Raw genomic sequence first — 12,016 nt, 5'->3', positions numbered from 1 at the left:
AAAAGTTTGAGAACAACTGACTTAAAGGGCATTTGTAGAATCGGCCTCAGGTCTTAATGGGTTAAACGTATTGAGTGTCACTGTTCTGGACCTGATTTTAACCAGCCTGACCTCTTGACAGCTATCACTGGCAAGCCCACCGATGTGAAGCTGGTGGAGGCTGCCAAGGACTACATGGTGCTGGGCTGGAATCCACCAGCAAACAATGGGGGAGCTGACATCAGAGGCTTCTTTGTGGACTACAGGACGGTGAAGGGACAAGTGACCGGACAGTGGCATCAATTGCATGAGAAGGCCCTCACTACCGCCTCCTTCAAAGTACGTTCTGACTTTGTTTAACGACACTCGCGTCGCTCGTTGAAAATAGCCACGAATCGACAGGCTCACAACGTGGGCTTATTTTAATTAAGCTTAAATTCTCCTACTATAGATGCCTACAGAGCAAGTTTATACTAGAGTTCTGTTGGATGACAATAGGCTCTTTGTAAAGATGGGGGGGAAAAGATTCACTATACAAAATTATCATCTGCTCGCACATAAATACAGTACACACACTCAAAAGAGTTAATCGATCTACATCCTTATGGAATCAATCAAGTTATAAGTCTTAATATTAGTTATTTTTATACTTTGCCATGTCTAAATGTGTTATTAATGGATGCTGTTTCTCTGTGTTCTTTTCCTACCAGGCTGAGAACCTGAAGGAGAATGTCTTCTACCAGTTCCAGGCGCGTGCAATGAACATGGCAGGTGTGAGTGCACCCTCACTGCACAGTGCCACTCTGGAGTGCAAGGAATGGACCCTTACTGTGCCAGGTATTGCAACGAAACTTTCTACGTCACTATCACAATGACGTTATTCACCAAAGATACCAATACAGTAGATGTATTATGGTGGTGCAGGCATATCTGTTTTACTTATCACACTGTACATGGTACAAGGACACCAGGACCTTACAGTATGTACAGTAAAAAGGAAAGAAGCAGGACATGCTGTAATATAACACATCACACATCATGTTACATGTAAATGTACAATGTCTTGAGATTTAGGTTAGGGATCAGGTCTGACAATAAACATCTTTACAACAGGCAAGTGCTAGTTCTAAACAGTCACTTACTTAGTCATTGGTAGACAGCAGCTATTTATTGTATTCCCTGAATGTAATTCCAAAATCCTGCAGTCCTTGGATTAAGTGTAAACCTTTGTTTGCCAGAAGCCCGGCACAGTAAAGCCTGAATTATACTAGCTGCATCCGGTCTACAAGCTCTGCTATTTCTGCAACTAAGTATAAATCAGACATAAGCAGTCTAGTATTACCTTTTGTCTCCAATGCCCCCCACTCTTTACTTTACTCTCTCTCTCTCTCTCTCTCTCTCTCTCTCTCTCTCTCTCTCTCTCTCTCTCTCTCTCTCTCTCTATTTCTCTCTCTTTTCTCACTCGCCCTTATTTCCTTATGTCCTCAGGTGTTCCTGTTGGTCTCCATGCCCTGGAAGTGCGTGACACGTCTCTGGTGATGCTGTGGGAACCACCTGTGTTTGACGGTCGCACCCCTGTCAACGGATACTACCTTGACATTAAGGAGGCCTCGGCCGCTGAGAAGTTTGGATGGAAGGCTGTTCATGAGAAGGCCGTAAAAGTAAAATATCTGAAGGTGAGGGAGGAGTTGATCTACAAGCTACAAGATCTGCAATCTACGAGCTGATCTACAAGCTCACAACGTGCTGTGTTGCAATGATTTTTAAAAGCCTTTGAAAGCCCATGACGTCATCTTTTAACTACTTTTCCCCAGCTCCATCTACTCCTCCATAGTTGAGCCTCCATAGAGATTTAAGTTCACCTTAAATTTGTGCTCTGAAATGTAATGTACTCTGAAATTGAAATAGAGTTTGTCTTGTCTTTGCGATTCAGGTGACTGGACTGAGTGCTGGTACTTCCTACGTGTTCCGTCTGCGTGCTCAGAACATCGCTGGAGTTGGATCTCCCTCTGCAGTCTTGGGTCCCATCCTGGCCCAGACTGGCCCTGGTAAGTGGAACTGTTATGTAACACAGTGGTTCTCAACCTGCGGGTCGGGACCCCCAGGGTGATCCCCACATGATTGTGGGGGGGGGGGGTCCCCAGATGACAGAACTGGGGGTCCCCAGTTCAAATATGATAATTTTTGGGGGTCACAGCCTGAAAAGGTTGAGAACCACTGATGTAACACACACACACACACACACACACGCACACGCACACGCACACGCACACGCACACACACACACACTGTACATTTACATATACTGTACATTCACATTCATTCATATGCATACCTACTGTATCCACATGCGGAAGCACTCTTCTACAGTAGCTATTTCTTCTCCCTCCCACACAGACACCCATGAGATAGTTGTGGATGTGGACGATGACGGCGTTATCTCCATGATCTTTGAGTGCTCTCAAATGGCTGAGGGCTCTGAGTTTGTCTGGTCCAAAAACTACAAGGCTCTTAAAGACAGCTCTCGCCTCACTATTGTCAGTGAGAAGGGCAAGTACGTACAGTGCTGCATGCATGCTTGTGTTTGCATCCATCCATGTGTATGTGTCTCTTTGTGTGCGCCCATAAATCCTCTCCATGCTGTGATTGTATATCCCATTATGTGCATGTGACATTTGTCTACAATGCCACCTTGAAAAATGCACGCTTTTCACGCTACGGTTTGGAACCTTAAAAATATGGGTTCCTAATATTCACATCACCCCACCTGTTATTCGTAGTCTCCAAAATCAATTAAGGAAAACTCTGTGTGCTTTTTAAACCTGGCGTCCCTATTTTCCAAATTGTTATACACTTCTCAAATTAGTTGAGCATGTTGATCGGCCATTTTTACTATTTGTCATACAAGAAACTAATATAGAGCTCAAGTGGTTGAAACATCCTGTTGTCCTTGTGCCTCTCCAGAACCAGAGCTATCTTCAACGATCCCTCTCTGGAGGATCTGGGCATCTTCTCCTGTGTGGCCACCAACACCGACGGCATCTCCGCCAGCTACACCCTCACCGAGGCGGGTGAGTCACACACTGCTCCTATCGGATGTCATTCCATTCACTCACTCTTTTCATTTGTTCGCGTGACGTAGGCCACATGCCGAAGAGGCTCGGAGTGCCAAAGGTGTGATGTATCTCCTCCTCTGTAATCAACTTTCAACAGCTGTGTTAAATTGACTCCCGCCATGTTGTACCTGAGGGAATACGTGCATTCGCCCGGAAAGTCATGACAGTGAGATGCAGCGTTGCGGTCAGATTACTTGTGAACACAAGATTGGAGATGATGGAGCTTTTGGCCTCTTGACAGCAGTTGAAAATCACAGCATAGTAGTACTGTGCATACCAGGCAATGAGAGGAGAGTTTATTGAGTGTTAAGGCTTGATTGATACTTAGTTCCTACAAGATTACAACACGTCGCAGTGCGACACGTTGTGAACTTTTAGATCGGCTATTATTGGATGTGCAACGCGCTGCACAACCAATTATAACTTAAGGCGGACCAGTTTGAGGTGTGATGGAGGTTTTAGAGATTGTGTAATTGATGCATTTTGTTTTTGTTCTGTGTCAGGTCTCAAACGTTTTCTGGATATCAGCCACAGCAACAAGTTCCCCGGTGAATATCCCAATTTCTCACTAACCACTTCCGAATGTTTTTCAAAGCATGCTTTTGACTTTTCAAAGTTATATTTTTGTGTAAGAATTTGTATAATTTGAAGTTAAAGTAAAAAATAAACAAAAACCTCAATATCTTTGTTGCTATTGTAAGCACTAAATAGTTCCATTATTGTATTCTATAGCACATACAGTAATAACATACCATGATGTATTGTTAGAACTATGGGGGCTTTCTCAACAAGCAACCTTTATTAAACTCCTACTCTCACTTTCCAGTTATTCCCTTCAAGACAGAGATGGCCATGGACCTGCTGGAGAAGGGTCGTGTGCGTTTCTGGACCCAGGTGGAGAAGTTCACCGCTGCCCTCCAAGTGGAGTACGTGTTCAACGACGTCATCGTTTCTCAGGGAGACGTAAGTGACTCATGCGTGGCTGGTGAAACTGAAGTAGAGCTCTCTTTTTTTGATTGATTGAATACCTTATTAAAAGTTTGCAGATTGTAGGGCGCCCGCTGGCCTAGCGGTCCAGGCATATACCACATAATGCTGGTAATCCAGTTTGACAGCGTGTCGCGGGTTCGACTCCCGATCCCGACGACCTTTGCTGTGTGTCACCCCCCCATCTCTCTCCCCATTTCCTGTCAGCCCACTATCCTATCAATTAAGGCAGAAAAAGCCCAAGAAAATATCTTTAAAAGGTTTGCAGATTGTACAAAGGTACGGTTTACAATGATTGCTAAAAGGATAACACAAAAAGCCCTAGTGGCTTGTCTCCTGTGTATTCAATTCATTAAGATGTTTAAAGACATACAATAATATACAATAATAAACAAGACATAATCAACACTAGTAGTTTTCAAGTACAGCCTTAGTAGTAACTCTTGGGATAATACTTTTTTTTAAATAATCATATACGGTAGTGTGTCTACATTTTACTCCACTTTATAATAAAGTGCTATGTGCAAATGACACATTTAAAAGCTGATCAGTTAGCCTGATGGGGTTTGTGCTGATCTGTTTTATCTCCAGAAATACACAACGCATTTCGATAAGACCACCGGCATCATTGAGATGTTCATGGACTCTCTGGAGGTCACAGATGAGGGAACTTTCACCTTCAACCTGGTGGATGGCAAGGCCAAGGGTACAACTAGTCTGGTACTGATTGGAGATGGTGAGTGTCCCCATACAGCTATTACTTGACTTGAAAATACTGTGCTTTTATTCCAAATAGTGTAGTGGAGTAGTCTGGCTGAAAGCCCTGAAGTCTAATATTTCCCTTGACCCCTTTGGCTAGGCATTTGATGTTTGGTTTCCAACAAAAAAAGTGGATTTGTTTTGTAAATCTTGCATAGAGCTTTTCACATCCTTCTCCCCAATGCTCTGTCTGGTACAGTATATCACAACCACTGCAGTTAAAATGAGTGTCCTCATAGGGGCAGCAGAAGACAACGTTTCCTCAACAAGCTGAAAGAGCTTGTTTTGAGTTTGATGCACTGTGCCTGTTCATTTCTATTAAGAAATAATTAAGTAATTATGGAGAATATTCTTTGTTCTTGTTTTTGTTGATGTTGATGTTGTTGTTGTTACTGTTGTCCAGAGTTTAGAGAGCTTCAAAAGAAATCTGAATTTGAGAGGGCAGAATGGATCAGAAGACAAGGTACAGTACAAGATAATCATTATAGAAGACAGACACCATTTACAAGTTCTAGTTTTATACAATGAGAACACAGCATTGTTGAAAACCTTAAATACACCAATACTTACAACGTCCTACTGGCCACCCATAGGTCCTCACTTCGTGGAGTATCTTGGCTTCACTGTTACTCCAGAGTGTGATGTGCTGCTGAAATGCACGGTAAGAAAAGTGTAGTAACTGCACGTTGTGAGTATCCTGTCTATAAGATCAGTGGTTCTCAAACCTTTTTACGTCATGGATATGCATTTGACCGTGGACCCCGATCTGAAAATATTTAGTGCCAAATCATACAAGATTCCATTCCAATTTTTCTCATTTTTTGAAAAAAGCAGATCCACAAACTCAGATTGGCTGTTTTCAAATAGCCGATGTAAGTGGTTAAAAGGGATTTTGATGCCATATTATCAAATTTAGCTGGGGACCCCCTGTAACCCCCTCAAGGACCCTTGGGGACACTTTGAGAACCTCTGCTATTAGATTGCTGTTGACATTATATCGGTCAGTGACATACAGTACGGTAACAATAGGGCTGACCTCACATTTCTCTTCTTTAATGTCAATCTCCTCCACAGATAGGAAATATCAAGCCAGAGACCGAGATCACCTGGTTCAGGGACACCATTGAGATTGAGGAGGGTGAAGAGGATGCTAAGAAGATTGAGAGACAAGACGGAGTGATGACCTTTAATATTGGAAAGGTCAGGCCATTGGTTTGAAAATCTTACATTGTGGGTAGTTGTTAACTCATGAGTAGAAAGCTTAATGCTTTGCTACACTACTAATGCATCTATGGGCTGGTTGTATATAAGAGCTGCAGTATATTACTGTAGATGCTACACGGCTTACTCCCCTCTCTGCCACACGGATTCATAAATGATGAAACACTATTAGAAATGTTCATATTTCTCTAAATTTGTAGTGAAGTTAGAAGGCATTGTTGGTTTCAGCATCAATGTTGTCATTTAAGAATGCATCAGTAAAATGTTCATAGAAAGTGCTTATTTTTATATGAACCCATTAACTGCAAGAGGTATTTTCATATTGTTTTTAGCCAGTGCCAGAGTTTTTCATTGAAAAAAAAAAAGTACTCAGGAGCCGAGATACAGAACTTTTAAGTTTTAAGTTAACAAGCAAGTGGATAGGAGTCTAGATCTTTGATAAATCATATCTCCTTGGTCTTTGGGTCAAATTGGAAAAATAAAATATATATATTTTTAGGTTCACGTAGATCTACGCGATTGGCACGTGGCGGCTTTAAATAGGTTCGCGTAGATCTACGTGATTGGCAGTGAATCAGTGAATATTACTATATTATATGATATGACTATTTCACCAACATGTCATATTCTTCAACATGTATGCCCATATTTCCAAAATATGCAGTTAATTCGTGTGTTGAATTATAATAATTGACAGTTAGAATATTGTTTGTGTGACATCAATCTATCTACACTGGCATGTGCTGTGCATATTGTACACATGAGAAATTGCCCATTGATTATGGAGAATATAAAACACATTTGATCTGCCAGTCCATGTTGTGCTGCTAGCCTGCTACCAGTGACGTTTGATCGATGTCTCATGCTACTCGTTTCATCTAAATCAATGGTTCCCAAACTTTTTCACTACTTCTTAAACATTTGTTTTCTAATAGGGAATTTCTTTGATTATTTTTTATTTTATGACAATGATAAGGTTGGGGAGTGCATGAGCTCAGGAGTGGTGGCCAGCTGCTTGCCACTCCTGTGGGTGACGCTGGCATTAACTGGTTTATCTGTCCAATTTACAGTGTGTTATTAAGCAAGAGAAAGATGAGACAGAGACAGAGACAGAGAGGAAAAAGAAAACTGCAGAGGACGTTGCCGAGCCACCACGACCCAAAGTCTGAACATAATACTATGCGCCTCTTTTTCAAGTTTTCACCTGTAAAACTATCCATGTGTCCTCCGCGTCAAAACCTTTTACATGTCTTTTTCTGTCAAGCCTGCAGCATCCTGGGCATAGAAAAGCTTGCTTTTCGGTTCAGTTCGTCTATCTATGTCTTTGTCATACTGTCTGTTTTCTCTTTTTTGTCCACAAATTAGTCGGATTCCCCCTTGTCGTTTAAAGTAGATGGGAATCCAGTGCTGTCTGCATGTTGCTAACATTGCTTTCACTTCAAACTGTAGATCTCAAAGAAGGATGCTGGTGTTTATGAGGTCACCCTGAAGGATGAGAGAGGGAAAGATAAGAGCACATTCAAACTGACCGACGAAGGTAACTTATTTTTCATGCAATTTTAAGATCCAAGTTTCCATTTTATTTTGTTGTAAAAAAAAAGGAAAGGCAAAAGGTTTTAATGGATATGGCATTGATTATTCTCACATCTTTATCCAGGTTACCAGGCTGTCATGAATGAGCTGTTCAGGGTTATTGGTGAGCCATTCTTTCAAACTGCTTTTTTATTTTTCTGTGATTTAATTTTGATTATAGAAACAAGTCACTACTTCAAACGTGTCTTTAGCCCTGGTTAATGGTGGAAATGTACTGTATAAAACATGTGTACACATTTTTCAGACTTAATATTTCTGACGATTTACTTTTTTAGGTTGTCTGTGTTTTTTGTTTTTTTTCCATTTATTTTCTTTTTAATTTTACTATTATATTGACAAATGCTGTATGTCTTCCAAATTGAACTGATAAATATCTCGCATGCATTTCGGTTCTTCTCCTTCCAGCTAACTCCTCCACTGAGATTAAAGTTCTCAGCACCGAGCAGGGCATCATCCTCTACTCCTTTATCACATATTACGACCAAGACCTGCGGGTTTCTTGGCTCCAGAAGTACGTCAATCCACCCTATCACGTCATTGGAATGCTGCTTTATGTTTTCCTTGTCTGTTTGTCCCTCCAAGTACGGTATACACATTTCCCACAGTGGAGGTGACCGGCAGAAAACAAATGATCCTGAACAAAAACAACAGATCCCTCACTAGGCCTGTCCCCAAAGGATTTCTATAGTGGAATCTGATTGGCCAAATATTGCCTATAGTCGATTAATAGTAAACTAATGCAACACAAAAAAATATATATATATATATATATTTTATTTTTTTGAAAAATCTTTTTTTTATTTTATTTTTATTTTTTTGGCATGATTCGACTGAGATTGGCAGTTGAATCAGTCTGATTCGACTGCCAATCTCTCAGTCGAATCATGCAAAAAGGATGCAAATATGCACTAGAGGAACATTCCATTTGGGCTGTAGGGGTGCTTAATGTCTGATTTAACATATACTTGCTTGGTTTCTCCTAGTAAATCATGATGTATATCCTATTTTTGGCAAACTATTAGTTAATTAATATAACAAATTAGGCCAATCTCTCAGTCGAATAATAAAATTAAAAGAAAAAAAACTTATTTTTTTCTTTTTTCATAATTCGACTAAGAGATTGGCAGTCGACTCACACTCCCCTCGACTGATTAGTCGACTATTTGAATAATCGAGATCAGGCCTATCCCTCACTAGCCCCGGTCTAAACCAGTGCCTTTGGCTAAACCTGCATCATATCAGTCCATAAACAATCTTCCGATTCACAATAACAAGGACACTCATCCCCATGTCACCTGTGTATTTCTCAGAGAGGCTAAGATTGCCAGCTCGGACAGAGTGCAGTCCGGAGTCACGGGAGAGCAGCTTTGGCTTAAGATCAAGGAACCCACTGAGAAAGACAAAGGCAAATACACCATGGACATCTTTGATGGCCAGAGCGGTGTCAAACAAGTGTTTGACCTCAGTGGCCAAGGTGAGTGCCAGTTTAAATTCAGCTTCTGATTTGACAGAAGACTCAGGCCCATGTATTCACCCTATCCCTTTGTTTCAAGATACGACACACAAAAAGTCTGACACTCACACTGTGTAGATTACATGAGCCTACATTCCTTAACCTTTATCTATTTTATTTATTTCATTTAACCTTTATTTTCATTGACCTTTATTTACAAAGCTACATGGAATTTGTGGCAATGCTTCAGTACTAGTAAAATAATCTCCTTTTTGTGTCGATGTAGCATGGGAAGAGGCATTTGAAGAATTCCAGAGGTTGAAGTAAGTAACTCAATCGACTCTTTTGACCTGATGTTGTGTAATTCTGCATTTCTGTCTGTTTAACTAAATGATGATGCTTATACCATAGTATAGTGGCTAGTCATCTCAAAGCTAAAAATAGAGTCAATGTACTTTGTTTGCCCTTTTGACCGGACCCCGCTCAAATCACACTTCCTGGCATTGTAAAACATACTGTTGGGGGAAATGCTCTAAACCCCTCTGCCTGAGATACAATTTTGAGATGCCTCTGACAATGTCTCTGTCTGCTTCCTTCCCTCCTTCCTCAGGGCGGCAGCCATCGCAGAGAAAAGTAAGCGGATATTTTTACCTTGCTGGGTGAAATTATGCAACAAACTTTCAGACTCACACACCGCTGGGATTTTAATGGGATTTTTTTCTACGGGAGTTAAATTATAAAGCAGATGGTAATTGTGGTGAGGCAAGATGTACGAAGGTGTTAGTAATCATTACTTTCGGAACTCATTTATCTGACCCTATCAGGGAAAGTGGTTGCTCAGGAAAATGAGTTGTCAAAAGTGGTTTAATAAATTGAAGTTCGCCACCAAAGTTTATTTAAAGTCTTCATGCATTCTCTTTTTCCTTTCCAGTCTGAACAATGGGGGCAACTGTTCTATTTTCAATCATGCTGTGTACAAGCTGCAGTTTAAGTAATGTGTTGTATGACTAAATGAGAATGCATGCGGGTAATCTCATTCAATATATTTTTAACACAGTTCAACTATGAGTAATTCATTTAGTATGGGAATATTAGATCGGTATTCGCTACGTACACATAAGCCAGAGTCTACAAACTACCTATTTGATGCACACACTGATTCACTTCTTTTCTCTTGTTTAGATCGTGCTCGTGTGGTTGGAGGTTTGCCAGACGTGGTCACAATCCAAGAGGGCAAGGTAAAATGAAGCATCACCCCTCTCAGGGGAACTGTTCTCTATTCAGACTTTGAATGACACATTTCACATAAAAAACCCCACTAAAATATGGGTTTGAATCCACCGTGGTGCAACCGGCTTTGTGGGGCGTCTACACAAACACAATTGGCCCGTGTTCGGGGGAGGGAAGCCGGGCAGGGAGGGTGATAATTGTCATTGCACGTCCTCCTACGGGCTGGAGCGGCACCTGTCAGCGGGGAATGTTGGGTGGGAGGAGTAGGACAAAGGCTGTACATCCTCCTGGTGGGGGCTCCTCACTGGCAGATGAGCCATTAGGATACAGCAGCAGTGACGACGATAATAAAAATTATAATAATTATTATTATTTAAAAAATAATAATAATAATAATAATGTGCTCTTTGTTCAGTCCCTCAACTTGACTGGAAATGTCTGGGGTGATCCCACGCCCGAGGTGAGCTGGGTGAAGAGCGACAGGCAGCTGGTGAATGACGACCGCTACACGCTCAAGTTCGAGGCTGGCAAGTTCGCCAGCATCACCATCGCTTCCGTCACCACGGCCGATTCTGGCAAATACGCCCTTCTGGTCAAGAATAAGTATGGCACAGAGGCCGGCGAGTTCACCGTCAGTGTCTACTTCCCGGAGGATGTGGCTAAGGCATAAGAAGAAGAAGAAGAAGCAGAGTGGAGGGGTGACTGGGCTGTCTCCAAAGCATTTTACTTTACAGTGAATGAATGTCTGTGTAAGGATAGCATCTAAATAAATGATGAATCTGGGAAAGGCATAACAACGGCTCCTTCTGCCTTTTTCATGCTGCTCCGGGCTAAAAGAGCTTTGGGCATTGGCATTGCAGGTCATGGATGCATTTGTGGAATATGGTAAATAGAGAAGAGTAAAGGCAGTTACACACCGGCGAATATGTGAATTTACTCAAAATTCGGACTCGTTCTGAATAATTAAAAGACGCTTTTTTCGCTCCGCGAAACTGGTGTGGAAGCTTGCATTGACTTTATAAGGTTTTAAAAATAAACGTATTATTCGCATGAAAAAAATCGCCCCGGTGTGTAAGGACCTTAAGTGTGTGCTTGTAGTTGCTTCATTTGTCTTGTATCACGTTAAGCCATTATCAGCAGTTTATTTAAAACCATAGGAGATGGTTGGCCTGTTTATAACATTAATCTTTACTTAAAACAAAAACAGAAGGATGTTAATGTCTTACGCCACTCTTACAGAACTGCATTTAAATGGGGGGGGGGGGGGTCGTAAAGATTTTATTCGTCTCTGTAATGTGAAATTTTGAAAATATGGACCAGTGGAAACTAATTTCTTGTTCCACTGAGTAGAGCTATGACTCTTTTTAAAGAATAACACAAATAAAACGGCTATTTTTACTGTACTGTGTCTAACTAGTGTACCAATGATGTCTTGTTTGCAAGGTAGAAGTGTCAAACATTAAGAAGTCAGTTAACTTACAGTGGAGGAAGTCAAGCATAGACATACAAACCACTGAAGTGTGTTTACCTTTCACACAAGTATGACATAACTGGTTCATTGTGTCTGCCTCGAAGCTGCATGTGACAAAACGTGCATACACAGCATACCTTCATGTCTACAGGCTATGGCTATAGAACCAATTCCATAAGCACGCATGTCACAGTCGGAAGAATGTTT

General features: G+C 41.3%; 1 protein-coding gene across 3 annotated transcripts in view; it reads left to right on the top strand.

Moving 5' to 3' along the window:
- The window catches only part of myom1a (myomesin 1a (skelemin)), a 30,425-nt gene extending 18,684 nt beyond the window's left edge, over positions 1 to 11,741 (top strand). For 2 of the 3 annotated variants that reach the window (XM_080440122.1, XM_080440124.1), the window contains 21 exons: positions 122 to 318; positions 690 to 816; positions 1,468 to 1,655; positions 1,913 to 2,027; positions 2,377 to 2,533; positions 2,944 to 3,050; positions 3,599 to 3,643; positions 3,922 to 4,058; positions 4,674 to 4,818; positions 5,245 to 5,304; positions 5,435 to 5,502; positions 5,916 to 6,041; positions 7,133 to 7,225; positions 7,512 to 7,599; positions 7,720 to 7,758; positions 8,061 to 8,166; positions 8,966 to 9,129; positions 9,395 to 9,431; positions 9,719 to 9,741; positions 10,291 to 10,346; positions 10,754 to 11,741. In XM_080440122.1, coding sequence (XP_080296248.1) covers positions 122 to 318; positions 690 to 816; positions 1,468 to 1,655; positions 1,913 to 2,027; positions 2,377 to 2,533; positions 2,944 to 3,050; positions 3,599 to 3,643; positions 3,922 to 4,058; positions 4,674 to 4,818; positions 5,245 to 5,304; positions 5,435 to 5,502; positions 5,916 to 6,041; positions 7,133 to 7,225; positions 7,512 to 7,599; positions 7,720 to 7,758; positions 8,061 to 8,166; positions 8,966 to 9,129; positions 9,395 to 9,431; positions 9,719 to 9,741; positions 10,291 to 10,346; positions 10,754 to 11,008 — 2,333 coding nt within the window. In that variant the 3' untranslated portion in view covers positions 11,009 to 11,741. The remainder of the gene's footprint in view (positions 1 to 121; positions 319 to 689; positions 817 to 1,467; positions 1,656 to 1,912; positions 2,028 to 2,376; positions 2,534 to 2,943; positions 3,051 to 3,598; positions 3,644 to 3,921; positions 4,059 to 4,673; positions 4,819 to 5,244; positions 5,305 to 5,434; positions 5,503 to 5,915; positions 6,042 to 7,132; positions 7,226 to 7,511; positions 7,600 to 7,719; positions 7,759 to 8,060; positions 8,167 to 8,965; positions 9,130 to 9,394; positions 9,432 to 9,718; positions 9,742 to 10,290; positions 10,347 to 10,753) is intronic. The other variant, XM_080440123.1, reaches the window with a different exon arrangement.
- Positions 11,742 to 12,016: the final 275 nt, after the last annotated feature.

Source organism: Gymnoscopelus braueri, assembly GCF_963280865.1.
Source record: "Gymnoscopelus braueri genome assembly, chromosome: 10".
Classification (NCBI taxonomy): Eukaryota; Metazoa; Chordata; class Actinopteri; order Myctophiformes; family Myctophidae; genus Gymnoscopelus; species Gymnoscopelus braueri.
The sequence above is the reverse complement of the archived record's forward strand: the minus strand, read 5'-3'. Positions and strand labels throughout refer to the sequence as shown.